Here is a 25008-nt window from a genome sequence, read left to right on the forward strand (position 1 = left end):
CCTGTCTGCCAGCAGCTGATATCAGAATCTGAGCAGCGCATGACATTACTGCCATGCGCCCTCAGATGCCAAGGTGAGCTGCGGGGATATTCACTCCTCTCCACGCCGGGACTATGGGCGTGGAGAGGAATGAATAGCCATTTTCCTTAGTAGCGCGCACTATTAGCAGGGCCACGGCTCTGCTATCCTCTGTGCCCGCTACTAAAGAGAATGAAAATTCACTGCCCTCCACTCCCATGGGAATGGAGAAGAGTGAATATTCATTCTCTCTAATAGCAGGCACACAGGATCGCAGATCTGAGCCCTCAAAGAGGGACAGTCCCACGGAAACCGGTACGGTTGGGAGCGCTGTACAACCATTTTATATCTGAGAACCATTGGGCCACTCCTTCCAACTCCTCCTGCAGGTCCCATGTTATCATTCAGACTGTATACTAGTCCACATCATGCAATAGAGGCACATGACCCGGATCTAGTGACGTGATCACATGATATCCTCATCAGAGCACCACGCACACATACAGCTGGTGTAGGAGGAGCTATTAACCCCTAATAAGATACACCCATATACTGTGCACCAATGCCTGATACACTGACATGGGCAGTTACACCTAAGTTGGAGAGAGATTCCCTGATTGGTGTTTCCATAATAGGGGTGTTCCCCCTTCCTCTTTTGAACTATGGGATGAATACACTACAGCAGCATGATCAGGAGCATACCATTAAGATGAAAGGCACTGCAAATCACTGATACTCTCCTTACTTCTCTATGTGATTTTATATAAGTGATGTTTTTAAATTTTATTATGTCTTAACGTTATATCTTTCGATTGTATACAGTCTGCATGATAACATGGGAGGGACCTGCAGGAGGAGTCGGAAGGAGTGGCAAATGGCTCTCAGATTTAAAATGGCTCTGTGTACTGCATGTATGTTAGTTTCATCTGCCATTTTGCTTATGCTTGAAAAAGGCTGCTTGCTGGCCGAAACGTTGCTTTTATGAAGCATTTTTGATGAATAAAGGAATAGAACTCTCTCTCTGGTGCCTTGGAAACGGTTTGTCTCTGAATATACTGGTGACTTGGTGGGAAGTTGCCCCAAGAAAACACGGAGCCTGTTGAGTGTTGCAAAGGGAACTACCATTACAGATACTCCTTATATACCTCGGCCGCTGAAGAACCTCATAATACACTTCGGCTGCTGCAGAACCTCAGTCTGTAGTAGTGTGTGTGTGTGTATACACTGTGTGCAGAATTATTAGGCAAGTTGTATTTTAGAGGATTATTTTTATTATTGATCAACAACTATGTTCTCAATCAACCCAAAAGACTCATAAATATCCAAGCTTAATATTTTTGGAAGTTGGGGTGGGTTTTTTTTAGATTTGGCTATCTTAGGAGGATATCTGTTTGTGCAGGTATCTATTACTGTGCAGAATTATTAGGCGACTTAATAAAAACCAAATATAATCCCATCTCACTTGTTTATTTTCACCAGGTAAAGCAATATCAGTGCACAAAATTTAGAAATAAACATTTCTGACATGCAAAAACAAAAACCAAAAAAAATAGTTATCAATATAGCAACCTTTCTTTATGACGACACTCAACAGCCTTCCATCCATAGATTCTGTCAGTTGCTTGATCTGTTTTCGATCAACATTGCGTGCAGCAGCCACCACAGCCTCCCAGACACTGTTCCGAGAGGTGTACTGTTTTCCCTCCCTGTAGATCTCACATTTTATGATGGACCACAGGTTCTTTATGGGGTTCAGATCAGGTGAACAAGGGGGCCATGTCATTATTTTTTCTTCTTTTAGACCTTTACTGGCCAGCCACACTGTGGAGTAGTTGGATGCATGGAATGGAGGATTGTCCTGCACGAAAATCATGTATTTCTTGAACTATACCGACTTCTTCCTGTACCACTGCTTGAAGAAGTTGTCTTCCAGAAACTGGCAGTAGGTCTGGGAGGTGAGCTTCACTCCATCCTCAACCCAAAAAGGTCCCACAAGTTCATCTTTGATGATACCAGCCCATACCAGTACCCCACCTCCACCTTGCTGGCGTCTGAGTCGGAGTGGAGCTCTCTGCCCTTTACTGATCCAGCCTCTGTCCCATCCATCTGGCCCATCAAGAGTCACTCTCATTTCATCAGTCCATAAAACCTTTGAAAAATCAGTCTATTTCTTGGCCCATTCTTGACGTTTTATCTTATGTTTCTTGTTCAAAGGTGGTCGTTTTTCAGCCTTCCTTACCTTGGCCATGTCCCTGAGTATCGCACACCTTGTGGTTTTTGATACTCCAGTAACGGTGCAGCTCTGAAATATGGCAAAACTGGTGGCGAATGGCATCTTGGCAGCTTCAAGCTTCATTTTCCTCAATTCATGGGCAGTTATTTTGCGCCTTTTTTGGCCAACACGCTTCTTGCGACCCTGTTGGCTATTTGCCATGAAATGCTTGATTGTTTGGTGATCACGCTTCAAAAGTTTGGAAATTTCAAGACTGTTCCATCCCTCTGCAAGACATCTCACAATTTTGGACTTTTCAGAGCCCATCAAATCTCTCTTCTGACCCATTTTGCCAAAGGAAAGTAAGTTGCCTAATAATTAAGCACACCTTATATAGGGTGTTGATGTCATTAGTCAACACCCCTCGTCATTACAGAGATGCACATCACCAGATTTACTTAATTGGTAGTTGGCTCTCAAGCCTATGCAGCTTGGAGTAGGACAACATGTATAAAAAGTATCAAAGTGATCAAAATACGAATTTGCCTAATAATTCTGCACGCGGTGTATATCTACACATATACCTCATAAAACACACCTCAGCTGCTGCAAAACCTCATAATACACAACTCAGCTAGTACAGAACCTCATAATAAATCAAAGGTCTCCTTCACCTGTATGCGTAAATGTGTGGCCCGATCCATTTCTACCATCTGTCTGTATATGTGTGCCGTCCGTGTGACACATACTGGAATAAAATGCATTCAAGAAATTACAGATTTTTATGTGTTAAAGGGAGCCTGACACCAGAAAAAAAATGCTATTAACCGGCATATATGGGGTTAATCTGCAGGTTAATAGTCGGCAGAGTCATGGCTCTGAAAATACAGATCAGCAGGTGTCATTTCTGCCACTACTTTGGTAAAAATTCTGGGCGCTAGCGACACCCCAAATGGCAGGCACTGATACTGCAGATGCAAAAGGACGCCTTGGAACTCTACTGTCACCATGAGATATTGTTGGTGGTCTGGGTGGATTGAGATGTGATAGTACGCATCCTTTTGGTCCATCACTGCCATGAAACAGAAGGGGTACAAAAGCTTTACTGTCGATCTCAAAGTCTCCATCTTGTTCTTTTCGGTTTTTATACATACGTTAAAGGCTTTTAGATTTATTATTTTTCTGTAGGAACCATCGGGGCTTTTTTTTTCATTAGGAATAGATTGCTGTAAAACGCTCTTCCTTTTCCCCGCACTGGCACACTGACTAACAAGCGTTTGTCTAGTAAGTTTATGATTTCTGCTTTTAATGCGATCTACTTTGCCTTGCCAACCCGGGTCTCTATCATCCAAAGAGGGGGAACGGAAGAAAAAAACTTATTTTTAAGCCTCTGTAAAGAGTATCCACTACCCATTGGGTAACGGGTAGTGATGCCCACTGACGGTAAAACTGCTTTAGGCTGTGTGCCCACGATGCGTTTTTTAAGCGTTTCCGCAGCGGCAATTCCGCTGCAGAAACGCTTAAAATACGCATGGTAGAAGGCCTGCCATGTTCCCCAATGATAATCCGCATGTGCTGTACACATGCTGCGGAAATTTCCGCTGCGGGTTATCATTGCGGAAAAAAACGCAATGTAGAAGGTCTGCCATGTTCCCCAATGATAATCCGCATGTGCTGTGCACATGCTGCGGAAATTTCCGCTGCGGATCATCATTGCGGAAAAAACACCAAGGTTACTTACCGGTAGCCGTTTTTTCCTGAGCCCATGACAGCACACCTTGAGAGAGAGGATCCGCCCCACCAAGGACAGGAAACCGTCTGAAATAAAAGGGCGGTACCTCTCCCTCGCTTCAGTTGTTTACAGAGCATTGAGAGGACCTCCCTAAACAGGTTAGGCACATAACCAACACCACAATATACATATACACACCACCCCAAACAGTGCACACCAGGGTGTGAGAAACATAGAAAAAATAAGGGGGGGAACTACGGGTGCTGTTATGGACTCAGGAAAAACCGGCTACCGGTAAGTAACCTTGGTGTTTTCCCCTCCCCCATGACAGCACACCTTGAGAGAATTTTGGAGAATTTATGAGCACCCTAGGGAGGGACCACCGCCTGAAGTACCCTTCTCCCAAAGGCGAGATCAGAAGAGGATAGATCCAACCGATAGTGCTTAAAGAAGGTGGATGGTGTAGACCAAGTAGCAGCCCTACATATCTGCTCGATCGAGACGTCTGCTCTCTCTGCCCAGGAGGTTGCAACGGCTCTGGTGGAATGAGCCCTCACATTGTCCGGGGCTGGTACCCCTGTGGACGTATAGGCTAAGCAAATGGCCTCCCTGAGCCACCTAGAGATGGTACCCTTGGACACCCCGTGACCTTTCCTACACCCTTGAAAGGCCAGGAACAGAGAACCGTCTTTCCTCCACAGACTAGTCATGTGAATGTACTGTAGCAGGGACCTCCTAACATCTAGGCTATGGAACCTGACTTCCCCTGGGTTCTTGGGATTGCTGCAGAACGAGGGTAGCACAATCTGCTGACTACGGTGAAATCTAGATACCACCTTGGGAAGGTATGCTGGATCTGGCCGCAAGGTGACCCTATCCTCAAAGATTTGTGTGTAAGGAGGATTAACCGAAAGGGCCTGCAGATCACCCACCCTACGGGCTGACGTTAAGGCCACTAGGAGGATGGTCTTAAGGGTGAGAATTTTTGGAGAAACCTTGTGTAGAGGTTCAAATGGTTCACTAGTAAGAGCGTTCAAGACTAAGTTCAGGTCCCAAGGAGGAACACCCAAGGATCTAACCGGTCCTGCTCTGGCACAGGACTTGATAAACCTCGAGATCCACCTATTCCCAGCCAGATTACAATTGTAGAGTGCTCCCAAAGCTGAAACTTGAACCTTAAGGGTCCCTGTAGCTAGACCCAGGTCCCGCCCCTTTTGCAGAAATTCCAGGATCCCTCTGATCGGAGGTTTGCTCGATAGCGGGATATCTATAAACTATAGGAATTTACCCCAAACCCTGCTATAAATCTTAGTTGTAATTGGTTTTCTGCTCCCCACTAAAGTAGAAACTAAGCCTGGTGAAAACCCCTTGCTACTCAATAGCGACCTCTCAAATTCCATGCCGAAAGATGGAACCCCCTGGCCTGGGCATGGAATACTGGTCCCTGCATGAGAAGGTCCGGCCTCTCTGGTAGAATCCAGGGATCTGACACCGACATTAGCCGAAGCAGAGAGAACCAAGGCCTCTTGGGCCAAAATGGGACTATCAAAATCACCCTGGCGCCTTCCTCCCAGATCTTCCTCACCACTACTGGAATCATCACTAATGGCGGAAAGGCATAGGCCTTCCTGAACCCCCAAGGAATCTGGAGGGCATCTACGGCATGGGGATTTTCTGCCGGATTTAGGGAGCAAAATCTCTGCACCTTTCTGTTTGCCCTTGTGGCGAACAGGTCTATGTCTGGCTGCCCCCATAACTGGACAATCTGATGGAAGACCTCCGGGTTCAACCCCCACTCCCCCTGTCTTAGGGTATGGCGGCTTAGAAAATCTGCTTTCACGTTTTCTATCCCCTTTATGTGAAGGGCGCTGAGGGATAGGAGGTTTCGCTCTGCTAGACCAAGGATCCTGTCTGCCACCACCATCAGAGGGCGTGACCTTGTCCCTCCTTGGTGATTCACATAGGCTACTGCTGTCCGGTTGTCGGACCTGACCTGGACATGGTGATTTTGGATGTGAGGGAGGAAGGCCCTGAGGGATCTTTCTACGGCCCAAAGCTCCTTTAAGTTTGAGGATGCTCCCCCCTCGTGGTAAGCCCAGTGACCCTGTATTGCGAGTTCTGCCAGATGACCCCCCCATCTGGAACTGCTTGCGTCGGTCGTAATTACCCGATCTACTGGTCTGGACCATTGAACGCCTGCGGTTAGATTTCCCCTGACTGTCCACCACGAAAGGGAATCTACTACTTGTGGGGAGAGAGAGAGCCTGCCTTCTAAATGCCCGTTGCAGGACCTCTGTGCTGACAGGACCTCCCACTGAAGCCGCCTCATATGCCCCTGGGCCCACATTACTGCTGGGAGACAGGCCGTCATAGAACCCAGGAGGGACATTGCCTCTCTCAGAGACATCTCTGGAGCTTGAATGGCCTTCGAGACTAATGCAATCAACCTGCAGATTTTGTCCTCTGGGAGGAAGCAGGTTTGGCGACGAGAGTCTAGGATTAGACCCAGAAAGGTCTGAGTCCTGGAGGGGGTTAGTCTTGATTTTTGGAAATTTACTAACCACCCCAGCTGATGCAACACTTCCGTGACCACTAGGAGCTGACTGGAGCAGTGGGCTTCTGTTTTCCCTATTATCAAGAAGTCGTCTAAATATGGCACGATCACTACATTCTTGATCCGTAGGAAGGCTGTCACTTCTGCTATTAGTTTCGTAAATATTCTCGGGGCAATGGAGAGGCCAAAGGGTAGGGCAGCAAACTGAAAATGCCTCAGCTTCCCCTGAATAAACAGGGCTACTCTCAGATACTTCTGATACTCCGGATGGATTGGGACGTGATAATATGCGTCCTTCAAGTCTATTACAGCCATAAAGCAGTTGCGATGTAAGAGCTTCACTGCCGAGCTTACTGACTCCATCTTGAAAGTCTGGTTTTCTACTACTTGGTTCAGACTCCTGAGGTTGATGATGGTCCTTAAGGACCCGTTTGTTTTTTTTATCATGAATAGTGGGGAATAGAACCCCCTCCCTCTCTGTGTTGCTGGTACTTCGAGAAGGACCTGCTTTCCTACTAACTCTAACACTTCTGTTTCCAGGGCTAATTGTTCTTCCTGGACCTTTCGTAGGGGGGGTAACCACAAAGGTCCGCCAGGGGGTCTGGCTGAACCGGATCTTCAGGCCCCCACTGATAATTTTCAGAATCCAGGGGTTTGCTGTTATCGCATCCCAAGCTGGAAGAAAGTGGGAAAGCCTTCCACCCACTTCCAGCCTGGCGTCATTGGGAGGATCTCTTCGAACTCGAGGATGGTCCTCCAAACATGTAGCCCGATTCTTTTTTGGACTTGGCTTCCCATTTCTTTTTGTCTCCCGGAGGACGACCCCGGTTAAATTTTCTCCTCCGAAAACTAAATCTTCTTGGTTCCCCCGAAAATCCCGGGAACCCTTTGGTTTTATCGCCTGCTTTTTCCAACAGGTCTTCTAACTTTTGGCCAAACAGGAGTCTACCATCACATGGGAGGGAGCACAGTTTCTGTTTCGAAGGTAGGTCGCCTGGGCAACCTTTGAGCCACAAGGCCCGCCTGGCTGCGTTGGATAGTCCCGCTGCCCTAGCTGACAGTCTAACCGAGTCAGCTGAAGAGTCGGCCAGGAAGGCTGATGCTGTTTGTATTAGAGGTAGCTCTGCAAGTATTGCCTGTCTGGAGACCTTTTTATCTTTAAGCTGGTCTTCCAGCTGTTGGAGCCACACCATCAAGAACCTCGCCACACAGGTGCTAGCCACCGCTGGTTTTAGGCCACCTGCCGCCGCCTCCCACGTGTGGCGCAGGAAGGAGTCAGCTCTTTTATCCAGGGCATCTTTTAGGACGCCAGAGTCCTCCAAGGGCAGGGAAGATCTTTTCGATGACCTTGCCACAGTCCCGTCCACCTTGGGGATCTTATCCCAAGGTTCCGCATCCTTCTCTTCGAAGGGGTACCTTCTTTTGGAGAAGGAGGGTAAAGCCCCTGATCTCTCAGGTCTCCTCCACTCCCGGTCAATGAGGCCCTGAATCTTACTGTTAACCGGAAATGAGAGTCTCTTCTTCTCTCCCAAGCCCGCAAACATGATGTCCTCCCGGGATTTAGATGCTCTCTCTTCCTCCAGACCCATGGTTGATCTTACTGCCCTAACCAGTCTGTCTGTATTCTCAATGGGGAAGCAGGGTCTACCGCCCCCCGATGAGGAAGAGGACGATGAATCCCACTGCTCCTCGGACTGGGAGGAATCGGAGACGGGGGAAACCTCTCTACGGGGCCTTTTCTTCCCTCTAAGGAACCCTTTCAGGGACCCCTGAACTTCTGCATGTACTATGGACTTTAAATCTGCAGCAAAATCCCGGGAATTCTCAGCTATGGTTTTGGTCACACAGCCCTGGCAAAGTGGTTTCTGCCACTCTACTGAGAGAGAAGCTTGGCAAAGGGCACACATTCTATGCTTTTGCTTGGCACTACTCTTCTTAGGCTCCTAAAAAAAGGAAGCACATAAGAGACTTCCCGTTATTAACCAGTGACATTCACGAAGCTCACTCACCCTCGGAGGTCACAAACGGGTACCGGATTCGGAGGCTGTCGCGGAACCGATGATTCCATTCTGGATGGTCCCGAGGCACTCGAAGCCTTACTCCTGCGGCTGCCACTACGATTACTCGAGCGGCTGTCTGTAAACGATGCATCCCTCTGCTTTTTCTGTTGCTGAGGTGGGGGGGTAAGCTGCTGCTGCTCCTGGCTATCTGGATCAGCCATGTCTCAGAAGCGCACCACGCTTCCAGGATAGCTCCCCCCCTTAAATATAGGGCCATCCAGCCTCCTCCGGTCTGTGGGCCCTCCCCCTTCCTCAGGCCGGAGCTCCGTTGAAAAAAAAAAAAAAAAACGGCCTGGGATGCTCCGATGGGCGCCGCCATCTTGGATCGGCGCCGCCTCCTGACGTCACCCAGCGCGCCGCTCCCAGCGTGCCCTGCGCCGTGACGTCAGGCGCGTCACACCCGGAAGCGTTCCACACTGCAGGGGGAGGACGGCGCCGCGGTCTCCAGGAGGACAGAGCCTGCCTCACCGCGTGCGCCCCGCTCGGCGCAGAGACCCCAGGGGAAGCTGCGGACGGCGCTTCTGGGATACTGAACCCGGTGCACAGGCCAGTGCCCGCTCTTCCACACCGCGACAGCCCCAGGTAAGTCTTCTTTCTTCCAGACAGGTTCCCCATCAAGGACAGGAAACCAACTGAAGCGAGGGAGAGGTACCGCCCTTTTATTTCAGACGGTTTCCTGTCCTTGGTGGGGCGGATCCTCTCTCTCAAGGTGTGCTGTCATGGGGGAGGGGAAAAAAGCAGCACTACCAAATATTTTGCGGAAGTGCTGCGTTTTCGCCGCCATTGACTTGCATAGGAACGCTTGGATTACGCATCACTGCATCTGTACATGCACATTCCATGCGTTTCAATGTGCGGATGGTACCCGGGTGTGGAGGACAGGAGACTCTCCTCCAGACCTGGACACCATAGAACCTGTAAAAAAAAGAATAAAATAAAAAATAAACATTATACTTACATTGTGATGGCCTCCAGTGTGCTTGTCGGCAGATCGTGGTGGACTCAAGGTCCTGAGCTGACGTCATTTAGTTATGTGACGGGTCACGCGACCGCTGACGTCGGCAGGTCCTTCAGTGTACCGCGAGCAGCCGGCAAGCTGAAACGCATCGAATAAAGACTCCAGGGGCCATCAGAAGGTAAGTATGATATTTATTTTTTATTTTTTTAACATTCTTTCGGACACACTATATAAATCCATGCCGTTTGCATGGCCAGCCAACATCACGCGCTCTGGTTAGAGCGATCCTTCCAGGAAGCGTCCCCCCACCTTTTGGAACAGCCCGCCGGCCGCCAGGATTACCGGTTCAGCACACACCAGGATAAATCTCTCCAGGTCTGCCGTTCCTCCGTAGATATCCTCTTCCAGGAACAGGAAACCACAATGGGGAGGAAGAGAGGTGTCGCCGTTTTTATTTTGGTAGGTTTCCTGTTCCTGGGGGCAGATACTCTCTCACTCTCTCTCTCTCTGTATGGTGCTCTCATGGTGAAGGGTAAAGATGGTGTGCAGAGTGGGAATCTCCATTTTAGATTAACCCCTTTGGCGCTGATCGGCTGAACAATAGTTTCTTGCCAATCGGCGCCCAAGGGGTTAATCAGGGGAGGTGATGTCGCAATCAACCCACCCATTGTGATTGATGTGATGGGTGCCATTTCAGACCGCATCGATCACACCATGTCACATGGTATTTTACAACTTTATTGACATTGAAAATGAACTTTATTTTACAACTTTATTGACACATTGCTGTGATTGGCGGGTCAGAATTGAACAGCCAATCACAGCGATCGCCGACACGGGAAGGCGGTACAGACATGGCATGCTGTCAGACAGCAGCCATCGTAACTCGGTCACTGTGCAATACAGAGTGGTGACCGGAAATAGCAGCTCCCGCTGCGCCATTTATATAGTGTATCTCTGAAAGGGTTAACAAATACTGATAGTGGGACCGTAGCCTTAAGGTGAGGTTAGGCTTACAATAAAAATCAGGTATATACAGTACAGACCAAAAGTTTGGACACACCTTCTCATTTAAACATTTTTCAATATTTTCATGACTATGAAAATTGTACATTCACACTGAAAGCATCAAAACTATGAATTAACACATGTGGAATTATATACTTAACAAAAAAGTGTGAAACAACTGAAAATATGTCTTATATTCTAGGTTCTTCAAAGTAGCCACCTTTTGCTTTGATGACTGCTTTGCACACTCTTGGCATTCTCTTGATGAGCTTCAAGAGGTAGTCACCGGAAATGGGTTTCACTTCACAGGTGTGCCCTGTCAGGTTTAATAAGTGGGATTTCTTGCCTTATAAGTGGGGTTGGGACCATCAGTTGTGTTGTGCAGAAGTCAGGTGTATACACAGCTGATAGTCCTACTGAATAGACTGTTAGAATTTGTATTATGGTAAGAAAAAAGCAGCTAAGTAAAGAAAAACGAGTGGCCATCATTACTTTAAGAAATGAAGGTCAGTCAGTGCGAAAAATTGGGAAAACTTTGAAAGTGTCCCCAAGTGCAGTTGCAAAAACCATCAAGCGCTACGACAACTGTTAAGAGGAGGCTTTGTGCAGCAGGCCTTCATGGTAAAATAGCTGCTAGGAAACCACTGCTAAGGACAGGCAACAAGCAGAAGAGACTTGTTTGGGCTGAAGAACACAAGGAATGAACATTAGACCAGTGGAAATCTGTGCTTTGGTCTGATGAGTCCAAATTTGAGATCTTTGGTTCCAACCACCATGACTTTGTGCCATGCAGAAAAAGTGAACGGATGGACTCTACATGCCTGGTTCCCACCGTGAAGCTTGGAGGAAGAGGTGTGATGGTGTGGGGGTGCTTTGCTGGTGACACTGTTGGGGATTTATTCAAAATTGAAGGCATACTGAACCAGCATGGCTACCACAGCATCTTGCAGCAGCATGCTATTCCATCCGGTTTGCGTTTAGTTGGACCATCATTTATTTTTCAACAGGACAATGACCCCAAACACACCTCCAGGCTGTGTAAGGGCTATTTGACCAAGAAGGAGAGTGATGGGGTGCTACGCCAGATGACCTGGCCTCCACAGTCACCAGACCTGAACCCAATCGAGATGGTTTGGGATGAGCTGGACCGCAGAGTGAAGGCAAAAGGGCCAACAAGTGCTAAGCATCTCTGGGAACTCCTTCAAGATTGTTGGAAGACCATTTCCGGTGACTACCTCTTGAAGCTCATCAAGAGAATGCCAAGAGTGTGCAAAGCAGTCATCAAAGCAAAAGGTGGCTACTTTGAAGAACCTAGAATATAAAGACATATTTTCAGTTGTTCCACACTTTTTTGTTAAGTATATAATTCCACATGTGTTAATTCATAGTTTTGATGCCTTCAGTGTGAATGTACAATTTTCATAGTCATGAAAATACAGAAAAATGTTTAAATGAGAAGGTGTGTCCAAACGTTTGGTCTGTACTATATATATCAGTAGGTCAGTATTTTTTCTCAGGAGTGGGAACCAGAACCAGGAGTGGGTGATAAATGCAGAATTGGTGACTTGTTTCTATTACACCTTTTCTCTGATTGTTCCTCACCTGCGAGCCTAAAGCTTTTACTCTGTGTCTCGTTTCCCTATCATATCGATAGGGCACAATGAGGAGAGTTAGGGAGAGCCACCAATGAGCAGGGGCGCCATATCTCGTTTTGTTAACCCCTTAGTGACCGGACCAATTTTTTTAAACCTGACATGTGTTACTTAATGCATTAACAACTATGGAATGCTTCAACATGTCCCATTGATTTTGAGATTGTTTTTTCGTGCCACATTATACTTTAAAATAATGGTAAATTTAGGTTGATATGTTTCGCATCTATTTATAAAAATATCAGAAATTTGACAAAAATTGGAAAAAAAATGTGCAATGTTCAAACTTTGAATGATTATCTCTTTAATCCACATAGTCATACCACACAACAATATCAATAAACAACATTTCCTTCATGTCTGCCTTACAGCTGCACCATTTGTACAATGCTGTTTTATTTTGTTAGAATTTTAAAAGGTTTCAAAATGTAGCAGAAAATAATTTCAAGGAAATTTGTAAAACTTAGTTTTATAGGGACCTAATCAGTTTTGAAGTGACTTTGGGGGTCCTATATATTGGAAACCACTCAAAAGTGATACCATTTTAAAAACAACACCCCTCAAAGTATTCAAAATTGCTCTCAGGTAGTTCATTAACCCTTCAGGTGCTTTTCAGGAATTAATGCAAAGTGGCATGACCGAAATTAAAAAGTTTATTTTTACCACCTAAATTTTGATAACTTTTGAACAGGTCCCTATACATTGGGGGAAATAAGTATTTGATCCCTTGCTGTTTTCGTAAGTTTTCCCACTGACAAAGACATGAACAGTCTATAATTTTAAGGGCAGGTTAATTTTAACATTGAGAGATAGAATATCCAAAAAAAAAAAAAAAAAATATCAAGAAAATCACATTGTATAAATTAGATACATTTATTTGCATTTTGCAGTGAGAAATAAGTATTTGATCCCCTACAGACCATTATGAGTTCTGGCCCCTACAGACCAGCTAGGCATTCCTAATCAACTCAGTTAGGCATTCCTAATCAACTCGTTACCTGCATTAAAGACAGCTGTCTTACATAGTCACCTGTATAAAAGACTCCTGTCCACAGACTCAATTAATCAGTCAGAATCTAACCTCTACAACATGGGCAAGACCAAAGAGCTTTCTAAGGATGTCAGGGACAAGATCATAGACCTGCACAAAGCTGGAATGGGCTACAAAACCATAAGTAAGACGCTGGGTGAGAAGGAGACAACCGTTGGTGCAATAGTAAGAAAATGGAAGAAATACAAAACGACTGTCAATCGACAGACATCGATCTGGGGCAGCATGCAAAATCTCACCTCGTGGGGTATCCTTGATCATGAGGAAGGTGAGAGATCAGCCTAAAACTACATGGGGGGAACTTGTTAATGATCTCAAGGCAGCTGGGACCACAGTCACCAAGAAAACCATTGGTAACACATTACGCCTTAAAGGTTTAAAATCCTGCAGTGCCCGCAAGGACCCCCTGCTCAAGAAGGCACATGTGCAGGTCCGTCTGAAGTTTGCCAATGAATACCTGGATGATTCTGTGAGTTATTGGGAGAAGGTGCTGTGGTCAGATGAGACAAAAATTGAGCTCTTTTGCATTAACTCAACTCGACGTGTTTGGAGGAAGAAGAACTATGAAAAAAATGCAAGAGTGCAATAGGGTCTTATCCAATTAATAATTGTTACACAAGTATTAAAAACTGCTCACCTAGTAGGGTTGTGTGGGACACAACACCTATAAAGCCTGGACTGCAGATGCTGCTGCGTGGTTATGTATGGTGGTCCTGAGGAAGGAGTTGGTGGACTAATAAATGCGTAGATAATAAACCTACATTTTTATCCACACTAGTAGTTTCTCGTGACTCCATAGAGCGCAGTACTCAAGGTTCCTAAGAGCACAGTGGCCTCCATAATCCTCAAATGGAAGAAGTTTGGGACCACCAGAAGTCTTCCTAGACCTGGCCGTCCAGCTAAACTAAGCAATCGTGGGAGAAGAGCCTTGGTGAGAGAGGTAAAGAAGAACCCCAAGATCCCTGTGGCTGAGCTCCAGAGATGCAGTAGGGAGATGGGAGAAAGTTCCACAAAGTCAACTATCACTGCAGCCCTCCACCAGTTGGGCCTTTATGGCAGAGTGGCTAGACGGAAGCCTCTCCTCAGTACAAGACATATGAAAGCCCGCATAGAGTTTGCTCAAAAACACATTAAGGACTCCCAGACTATAAGAAATAAGATTCTCTGGTCTGATGAGACGCAGATAGAACTTTTTGGTGATAATTCGAAGCGGTATGTGTGGAGAAAACCAGGCACTGCTCATCATCTGCCCAATACAATCCCAACAGTGTAGCATGGTGGTGGCAGAATCATGCTATGGGGTGTTTTTCAGCTGCAGGGACAGGACGACTGGTTGAAATTGAAGAAAACATGAATGCGGCCAAGTACAGAGATATCCTGGATGAAAACCTCTTCCAGAGTGCTCTGGACCTCAGACTTGGCTGAAGGTTCACCTTTCAACAAGACAATGACCCTATGCACACAGCTAAAATAACAAAGGAGTGGCTTCAGAACAACTTTGAGACCATTCTTGACTGGAACAGCCAGAGCCCTGACCTAAACCCAATTAAGCATCTCTGGAGAGTCCTGAAAATGGCTGTCCACCAACGCTCACCATCCTACCTGACGGAATTGGAGAGGATCTGCAAGGAAGAATGGCAGTAAAACTTGTTGCATCATTCCCAAGAAGACTCATGGCTGTTACTAGCTCAAAAGGGTGCTTCTACTCAATACTGAGCAAAGGGTCTGAAAACTTATGACCTTGTGATATTTCAGTTTTTCTTTTTTAATAAATTTGCAAAAATTTCTACATTTCTGATTTTATTTGAGTCAAGATGGGGTGCAGAGTGTACATTAATGAGAAAAAAATGAACTTTTTAGAATTTATCAAATGGCTGCAATGAAACAGAGTGAAAAATTTAAAGAGGTCTGAATACCTTCCGTCCCCACTGTAATTTGTACAATGTGATTTTATTGTTTTTTTTTTGGATATTCTATCTCTCAATGTTAAAATTAACCCACCCTTAAAATTGTCAGTGGGCAAACTTACAAAAACAGCAAGGGATCAAATACTTATTTCCCCCACTGTATCTGGAAGACTCTAAGGCCGTTATTTGGCCCTGAACAGCGATGGCAAACATCATGACCACACAATCAAGGGTGCCAATGGCGTTAAATAGAGAGCCCCCCACACTCTGTTAACCATTTAGATGCTGTAGTCACTATTGATAGCAGCATCTTAAGGGTTAAACGGCGATGATCAGTGCCAACAATGATCGTGGGTGATGCAGCACGTTGTCAGCTATAGTGTACAGCTGACGGCTACAGGATTGTGACCTGTTGGACGATGATAGTCTCTTATATCGCAGGTCAGTAAAAAGACCTATTGGTGGTCACCAAGGGGCTTATAACCTCCGCGGCTAGGCAGTACCAGTTTAGGCATCTAGACAGGTCCCTGGCGTTGTCTGGTGTATATATCTATTATACATCTTAAACAATCTGAATTGGTCCTTTGGTTATCTATTATAGTAAAATAGAAGTCCATTTCTCCTTGGGTATAACGATTACCTTTTAATAGTCTATGTTACACGGTGTATTGGTGTTTTTAATATTTTAAGTAAACATTATTTTGAGAGGGATTCTATGTTTACCTAGATTAATTATTACCTTTTGGATGATCAGTTACTTTACACAAATACCAACTAAATGACCAATGTGTTGCTTTAGCTTACTCACCAGGCCATTCTAGACATCCACCAAAGGCTTCGGTTAGATCTTTTAGCCAAATGGTTCTTTTAACTAATTCACTGAAGTTCAGAGATGGAATATTTTGTAGCAAAATAGCTGCAACCAAGACTCCAGGACTTAGCACCATATTAGCCATTTGCTGCAATTCTACTTTATAGGCCACATCAGAGATGAACTTCTGCATTTCCTCTGAAGGTCGTTGAGAAAGATGTCTGAAGTGTTTAAAATACACAAATGATAATTGTTATACATTTTATTGCCACAATATATTAAACACAGAAATATTTCAATCACTAACTTATTACTATCCGACTATGAATAAACAGTCATATAAAAGTTGATATCCAAGTGTGCTGTATTACATTGTATCTAGTTTTATTGCCAATCTGCAACGTAGGGTAAATTACAACCTATCAAAATGTTCTTTTCCCTATTTCCTAAGGAATACTGAAGCATATGATATTTAAACAAGTGACTCAGAATTGATATATTCTTTAAAAAAAGCCACAATACCTGGGAATAAGGTTATATTGAGAGCGGCTTAGTCTTCCAAGTGTCAATGATCGCAATGACAAGGGTTTTCCGAAAAATACATGAATATTTCCATAGTCATCACTAAGTATTTTCCTGGCTTTGATCAATGCCTGAAAGAAGACATGGAAGCTAATCAAAAGTACTGTCAGTATTCAAGTAATAACCGTGCAATTGAAGTAAATCTTACTGATGTGGATTCCTTTGGTTTTGGCACTCCAAGAAGCTCATATGCATAAAGTGCCTCCTCAAGTATTCTCTCATAGCTGATACTGACTGGTACCAAGTAAGTATCAAACACTTCTCCTTTGAAAAATGGCTCCATGACTATACTCAGTAGTCCTGGAAAAGAAAAAAACATTATATAAAGGCGCATATTCACTTATTAGGCTATGTGCACAAAAAGCATTTTCAATGCTGAAAAACCGCCACGGAAACGCTGCAAAAATGCTTCTTAATAGGTCTGCTAGCTATAGCAATGCTAATCCTGATGTGCATTGCGGAAAAAAACGCAGCATGACCATTATGCCAAGCATTTCCCGCCCATTGACTTTAATTGAAATGAAGCAAATCCACAGGTACTAAAATCACCCTTGTCAGTATACATGTTACAGGAGGTCACTGGGGTTCATCAGTTGATGAGCCCCGGTGAGCTTACCACCATGGCAGCATTATTCAGAATGTTCTCATGGTGAGGTCACGTGACCGATCAGCTGACAGGCGAGTACAAGTTTTTTTTTTTCCTTTTTTTAACTGCAGGTGGTAGTCGGCTCTGCTGACTAGAACTACTGCTCCCCTCCACAGCGCTGCTCTTGCTGTGATCAGCGGGAGTGGCGGTCGGATGAGAGGAGTTGTAGTCCTCTTCTCCCGAACTGGGTACCACACGCACGGCGCTTCCGGAGTGTTTCCCACTCATTGACGTTAACTGAAACACAGCAAATCAGCAGGTACCTGCGGATTTGCTGCGTTTTAATTAAAGCCAGCGATTTGATTAGGTCGGCGGCAGGCGGTATACTGCGGGGAGCGCGCCAGGACCTGCGGTCACGTTAGTGATCAGCTGATCGCTCACGTGACCTCACCATGGGAACATTCTGAAGAATGCTCCCATGGTGGTAAGCTCACCGGGGCTCATCAGCTGATGAACCCCACTGACCTCCTGCAGCATGTATACTGACAGGGGTGATTTTACACCCCTGACAGTGTGCATTGCTGTCTTCTACAGCAGTGACATCAGTTATTTCTGATGTCACTGCTGTAGAAGTGACCCAGATCGTCGTGGGACACTCGTTGGCGGTGACCGTGGACTACGTCAGGACGGCAGACAGGTGAGGGATATGGTTGTTTGTTATTTTACGTTTTTTTCAGGAGATCAAAGGCTTCGGGGACTGAGAGGGTAATAAAAATTTTTTAGAACCGTTTGTTTTTTATTTCATTAAAATACTTTATTCTGGTTGTGTGTTTTATTGAAAAAGCGGCAATAACTTTACTACACGCTTAGAACCTCAACCCCATTACCCCACTCACCACCGCTACAGGGCAGTGGGAAGAAAGGAGGCTAAGCGCCAGTTTTGGCGCATCTTATCGATGCGCCATTTCTGGGACTGCTGAGGGGTGATAGCATTAGCCGAGGAAGGGGCTTGTATTCATGGTCCCTTCCCTGGCTATTAGTATCAGCCCGCAGCTGTCTGTTTAGCCTTTTCTAGTTAGATTTTATAGGGGGGCCCCACGTCAATTTTTCTGTGGTCCCTCTGTAATCTAGCCAGTAAAGGCTACACAAACAGCTGTGGGCTAATATTAACAGCCAGGGAACATTGTGGGTTAATGGCCCCTTCCGCGGCTACTAATATCAGCCCCCATCAGTCAGCTTTCCCTCTGCTTGTTAAAGAAATTACGCGAGAGCCCACGCCATATTTTTTTTTTTTTTTTTTTTTTTTTTACATTTTAGGCTCTGTGCCCACGATCTGGACGTAGCAGCGCTTTGGACGCATATTTTCTGTTGCGTCCAAAATGTTGCATTCTATTGAATGAAGGTAAATCCACATGTGTTCCCAGAACCATGTGGATTTACCGCTTTCAATACATTCTAGTGGTCAAATTTCTGTGGGGAGACTAGTGACTCCGCAAGAAAATTTGACATGCTGCGGTCTTGAAAGAAGGGCTGCATGTCAGCGTCCACTGGTGATTCGCAGCCTCTGATGCACGCGTAGTGGACATGGGATTTCTAGAGATCCCATCCACTATGCTGTAACATCTCGACGGTGCAAATTTGACACTGTATAAACACACAGCGTCAAACCTGTAGTAGCTCCTGATCGCGGCCACGTACCCAAACTCACCCGCAGCATGTCAATTTCTGTAGCGGACACGCTAGACTCCGCTGCAGATTTTGACCGATTGAAGTGTCATTATATGCAGTGGATTCAAATGTACCAACAACAAAAGTGCGGCATTAGAACACAGAAATTTTGAACGCAACAAAAATGCGCTGTGTCCAAAGCGCTGCTGAGTGCTGATCGTGGGGACATAGTGGTCTTCGCAGGCTAAGAATAGCAGCTCACAGCTGACGCACAAATTAAGTGAATGGAAATGCTAATGAAGATTGTGTGAATGGGACTAGCTGACACCCAGCTCTTTTGTTTGGTGATGACTAGGTGTCACTGCTAGGTTTTCATGACCAAACCTAATTAAAGTAAAGTAAAGACTTAAATAAACACACAGACACAGAGCAAACACTTTTTTGAAATACAACAGATGTATTCTTTAATCAATTAAATTAACCAATATACTCACCCAGTTCTGATGGTACTCCAAGGGTTTAAGCAATGTCCCACCAAATAACTTTATTATACTCCAAAAAGCATTCACTGATGTACAAAAACGCTTGAAAAAAAGCATTAAAAAAGCGTCAAAAACACTGCAAAACCGCACTGTTTTTCCACAGCGTTTTTCCTGTCAAGGAGATGCAGAAACGCTCAGCAAATTTCTGCTTCAAATCCTGATCGTGCGCACATAGCCTGAATATAAAAAAAATCATGTTATAGTGGTATTACAATAAAAATTGTTAATATCTAATGCTGCTTAATAAAAATCATATTTGCTGAAGAAATATTCCAGGCGAACTACGACCACCAAACAATAAAGGTTTACTTAGGATGGTGGCTATTAATGACTTTGAAACAAAAAAGAAACTATATAAAAAAAATTGCCAGAGGTGTCAGAAAATTATTATGCAGCTGTTACAAGCCACATTTTTTCACTTTATTATTAGGCTTTCATTTTTTTCTTAATCCAAAACAGATTTACTTTAACCCCTTCCCAAAAAGTCCAATCTCCCCTTTTGAGTTTTCACTTTTTCCTTTCCTTCTTCTAAGGGCCATAACTTTTTCATCCACAAACTAAGAGGGCTCGCTTTTTTGCACGACAAGTTGTACTTTAGCATGACACCATCCATTTTACCTCATGATGAAGTGGAAAACAGGGAAAAAATTCCAAGTGCAGTGAAATTGCGAAAAAAAAAAACAATCTCACACAATTCTGACATTGTTTTTTTGGGAATTGTCTGTACGTAGTCCATCGTATGATAAAAATGACTTCACATCATGATTCTTATCAATACGATTACAGTGATAACAAACTTACCCAGTTTTTTTATTATTTTACAGCTGAAAAAAAGGGAATTAGACCTACTGGTAATTCCATTTCCATGTAGTCCCTCAGGACAGCACACAGTAGGTAGTTGTTTCTTGACCTATACAGGGACATGATCACAAAGGTTAAAAGGCCCCTCCCATCTCCACCCTCCAGTGTCTTTAAAATTACCACAGAAGGATGAAAAAAATGGTCTATATGACCCAATAGAAATTCATCTGCAAGACAAAATATAAGGAAGGAGAAATTAATGGTGCTGTCCTGAGATACTACCTGGAAACAGACTTACTGGTAGGTCTAATTTCCCTTTTCCAATACATCCCTCCAGACAGCACACAGGAGCAATACCAGAGAAATAGCACCAAGGGGGTACAAGAGCCCTAAAGGACAATAGTTCTGGGCAAGAATCAGGCTAGATATAAAAAGATCTGTAAGATCAGAAGAAAATATAATGAATTTACCAAGCGCTTGAAAACCTATAAAGTGTATCTACAGATCCCCAGCCATGTGTCACGGGTGTGTTTGGTTTGACAGACAGTCATTCTGTATCCGGTTGTGGAAGGTCGCAGCGCTTGGCCTTGCAGACACCTTCCTGATCCTTTCATCATCCCTCCCTCTCTTCGAGGCAGCGGTGATCTCCACCTTCTGATGCTAATTGATACAACCTTGCTGGATCTTTAAATACACTCAGTTTCTCCACACCGTTGCTGGTGATAAAGTCAATTCCTCTGTTCAGGTTTGGAATTCTAAAAGTCGGCTAGATTCTCCTTGGAGCTCCTTTGTGGATTGTAGTTGTGATCTCTCTGTTGTCTTCTCAAAGCCAAGTGTATCCCCTAGTCTGTTTCTCTGGTTTGTCTTTAATTGCAGTGAGGCTGACTAGTGCTCACCCCCGTCCCTCCCTACCTAGGGTCTAGCTCTAGGGTCAGCTAGGGCTAAGGTATCCTGCTTGGCAAAAGGTGATTAACCTATTAAGGGACGATAGGGGAGTTAGTGTGTTGTTAAATCTGCTTAGGGTGTCTCCACTCCTTTCCCTAGTTGCTGGCGACCAACCAAGTCCATAGTAATTCTCTCAAACAGCACTTCAATGATTGGCAATGGCACGAGGGGACTTAGAAAGTGAGAGGTGGGGGCAGCTAACTGGCACATGGGACAGGACCTGCAATACTTTAAGATTTCCAGGAGACATCCAGGCCAATAGAATCACTGCATGATCCATTCCTGAGTTTTTCCACCCCCAGATGGCCACCCAAGACATGTGAATGGGTCATTTCCAACACCCTTCAACTATAGGGCCCTGGCACCAATAACTGTTCCACAAGCTCCACCCTCACTTTCATAACCCGGTACAATAACTCCCCACTCAGCATAAAATAGGGAAATCTTGTGTCAGCCCCTGGCTCTTGCGCAGTACCATTTTTGACTGTGACATTGTTAAATACTTCCCTCAGAGTTAGGTCCCTATGTTGGACAGACCCAAAATTTTCGCTGGTCACCCCTAACTCAGGAATGTCAGTCTCAGGGGACACTACCTCCTCCCCTCCCCCAAGGACACAGACAGGAAACCCATCATACTCTGGGTGTGGCGATACCTCTTTTCAGCTAACCGGTTTCGTATCCGAGCCACAGTACTCTGAACCCTTCCATCACAGATTACAAAAGAAATAAAAGTCCCGGCCTACAATAATGAGGTGCAATACGACGCCGACCTCATGGGACTCTGTACCATGGGCCATTTCATTGTCCACTCTGGCCACGGAGAGGGGTTGGGGTAGTATTTAGTATTCCCATGAAAGAAGCAGATGCCAACCTTCTTCCCTGGGATAAGCGGGAGATGAAGTGTGGCCCTCACAGGGGTCACCAGACTCACCGAGTCTAGCAGTCCAGTTACTTGAAAACCATTTAACTTTACGGGACAAGCTTGTGGCCTCTCGCTGGGTGGACAGTTCACACTGCAGGCTGGATACACATAGTATGAACAGCGGCATCCCAGGCTGCAGTCCATTTGCTTGGAGGACAAGGGACAATTGGCGGAAATATGGCCTGGGCCGTGGCATATACAGCATACAATATCACCAGTAGGGACCTTTGGCATTACCTCCCCCGCCCTTTTGGATCTTGGAAGCATCATCACCATTTGGGCCTCCGCCCCCTGTTGGGACCCCCCAGTATGGAGAGGGCTGAATTCCCATGGAACCCTCAACGCCCTGATACCTCGTGACCAGTCAGATCAGTTCATCAGCTTACCGGGAATCACCCTGGGCAACCCAAGTCTGTATTGGCCTCGGCAGGGAATGTGCAAACCGGTCCATCACTACTCACTTTACCATCTGCGCAGGGATGGAGAACTCCCACTACAACCATTTTTGGACCAGGTGCAGTAGGTCAAACATTTGGGAGCGAGGGAGTTTGTCACGGTAATACGCCCAGGGGTGGACCAGCTGCGCCCTGATAGTCATAGTTACCCCCAAGCACAGCAAAATTTCAGTTTTTAGCTTGCCATATTCCTTGGCGTCTTGCAAGGCCAAGTAACAGTAAGCCTTCTGGGGCTCCCTCGTCACGTATGGCGCCAGCACCTCTACCCACGGCTCTGTAAGAAGTTTCTCCCTCTCGTAGACTCTGTCAAACAGTCAAACAGAAATCGCCCACTGACCTTGGAGTCGGAGCTGTCATGGTGCCTTAATCGCCTCTGCGAGCAAATCAATTTGCTGCTGCTGTTGATGGTGCTGGTCCTGTTGCGGCAGTAATTGGAGCTGCTGCATAAGCAGCTTGTCTCTTGCTGCGCTATTTGTTGTTGCTGCTGCTGCTCCCTGTGCTGCTGTAACAATTGCTGGTGCTGCTGTATGTAACATCCCTGGTGGCGTGCTGGCATGGCTTACCATCTCCCACTATGCAAGACTGCCAACTTACCTACCAGTCCAGGTTGTGCACTGTGCTCCTCTGCTTGCTGTGTGCATGTCTCTTATCTGCTGGCTTTGGGTGGAGGCGCTGGCACTTCCTGATTCTTAAAGTTACAGTGTGCGCAGTCCTAAAGCGTCCCCAGCCTATTGCTGTGAGTCACTGGATACTTAAACCTCCTCCACCCAGTAGGAGGTGCCTGAGCAACACTTTCTTACAGTGTGTTCTGTGCAACTGTTAGTTGTCAGGTCCTGTCCTGAACCTAGCTGTTTCCGCCACCCTGGGGGCTGAGTACCCAGGCTCGCTCCTGTATCTCGTTCCTGTGTCAGTTCCTGTCTGAACTGTGTCCTAGCCCGTTACCTGTTTGTCTCTGTCCGATCCTTCCATTTTCCTGCAGTGTTTGTACCAGTACCTAACTCCTACTCGTTGTCTCTGTACTTCTGTTTGTGAGTTTATTGTCCACTCGCCACTTCACAGCAAGTACCTTGTGTGTATCTGGTTCTGCTTGTCCCGTTTCCCTGCCTCCGTATCAACCTACTGTGTTCTAGCTATCTTCCTGTGCTTCCCTGTCTGTCCCATGTTAACAGAGCACTGTCCTGTCTGCCCGCACCAGCGGCTCTGCTCCGCTGGTCCTCCGGACCTGCGGCCCTGCCCTGCCCTGCTCTGCTTGTCCTCCGCACCTGAGGCCCTGCTCTGCCCTGCTTCGCTTGTCCTCCGCACCTGAGGCCCTGCTCTGCCCTGCTTCGCTTGTCCTCCGCACCTGAGGCCCTGCTCTGCCCTGCTTCGCTTGTCCTCTGCACCTGCGGCCCGGCTCTGCTTCGCTTGTCCTCTGCACCTGCGGCCCGGCTCTGCTTCGCTTGTCCTCTGCACCTGCGGCCCGGCTCTGCTTCGCTTGTCCTCTGCACCTGCGGCCCGGCTCTGCTTCGCTTGTCCTCCCGGGCCGCAGGTGCGCTCTGCTTCGCTTGTCCTCCGCACCTGCGGCCCGCCTCTGCTCCGCTTGTCCTCCGCACCTGCGCCTCTGCTCCGCTTGTCCTCCGCACCTGCGCCTCTGCTCCGCTTGTCCTCCGCACCTGCGCCTCTGCTCCGCTTGTCCTCCGCACCTGCGCCTCTGCTCCGCTTGTCCTCCGCACCTGCGCCTCTGCTCCGCTTGTCCTCCGCACCTGCGCCTCTGCTCCGCTTGTCCTCCGCACCTGCGCCTCTGCTCCGCTTGTCCTCCGCACCTGCGCCTCTGCTCCGCTTGTCCTCCGCACCTGCGCCTCTGCTCCGCTTGTCCTCCGCACCTGCGCCTCTGCTCCGCTTGTCCTCCGCACCTGCGCCTCTGCTCCGCTTGTCCTCCGCACCTGCGCCTCTGCTCCGCTTGTCCTCCGCACCTGCGCCTCTGCTCCGCTTGTCCTCCGCACCTGCGCCTCTGCTCCGCTTGTCCTCCGCACCTGCGCCTCTGCTCCGCTTGTCCTCCGCACCTGCGCCTCTGCTCCGCTTGTCCTCCGCACCTGCGCCTCTGCTCCGCTTGTCCTCCGCACCTGCGCCTCTGCTCCGCTTGTCCTCCGCACCTGCGCCTCTGCTCCGCTTGTCCTCCGCACCTGCGCCTCTGCTCCGCTTGTCCTCCGCACCTGCGCCTCTGCTCCGCTTGTCCTCCGCACCTGCGCCTCTGCTCCGCTTGTCCTCCGCACCTGCGCCTCTGCTCCGCTTGTCCTCCGCACCTGCGCCTCTGCTCCGCTTGTCCTCCGCACCTGCGCCTCTGCTCCGCTTGTCCTCCGCACCTGCGCCTCTGCTCCGCTTGTCCTCCGCACCTGCGCCTCTGCTCCGCTTGTCCTCCGCACCTGCGCCTCTGCTCCGCTTGTCCTCCGCACCTGCGCCTCTGCTCCGCTTGTCCTCCGCACCTGCGCCTCTGCTCCGCTTGTCCTCCGCACCTGCGCCTCTGCTCCGCTTGTCCTCCGCACCTGCGCCTCTGCTCCGCTTGTC

At 46.9% G+C, this 25008-nt stretch overlaps 1 protein-coding gene across 2 annotated transcripts in view; it reads right to left on the reverse strand.

Annotated features, from left to right (window-relative positions):
• Window positions 1–25008, reverse strand: part of GNPAT (glyceronephosphate O-acyltransferase) — a 355670-nt gene that overhangs the window by 224668 nt on the left and 105994 nt on the right. For both annotated transcript variants that reach the window (XM_073671501.1, XM_073671499.1), the window contains 3 exons: window positions 16694–16845; window positions 16486–16616; window positions 15961–16184 (listed from right to left, as the gene is read on the reverse strand). In XM_073671501.1, the coding sequence (XP_073527602.1) occupies window positions 15961–16184; window positions 16486–16616; window positions 16694–16845 (507 nt within the window). The remainder of the gene's footprint in view (window positions 1–15960; window positions 16185–16485; window positions 16617–16693; window positions 16846–25008) is intronic.

The sequence above is a fragment of the Phyllobates terribilis genome, unplaced genomic scaffold, assembly GCF_046119375.1.
Source record: "Phyllobates terribilis strain yellow unplaced genomic scaffold, ASM4611937v1 Scaffold_3__8_contigs__length_932513732, whole genome shotgun sequence".
NCBI lineage: Eukaryota > Metazoa > Chordata > Amphibia > Anura > Dendrobatidae > Phyllobates > Phyllobates terribilis.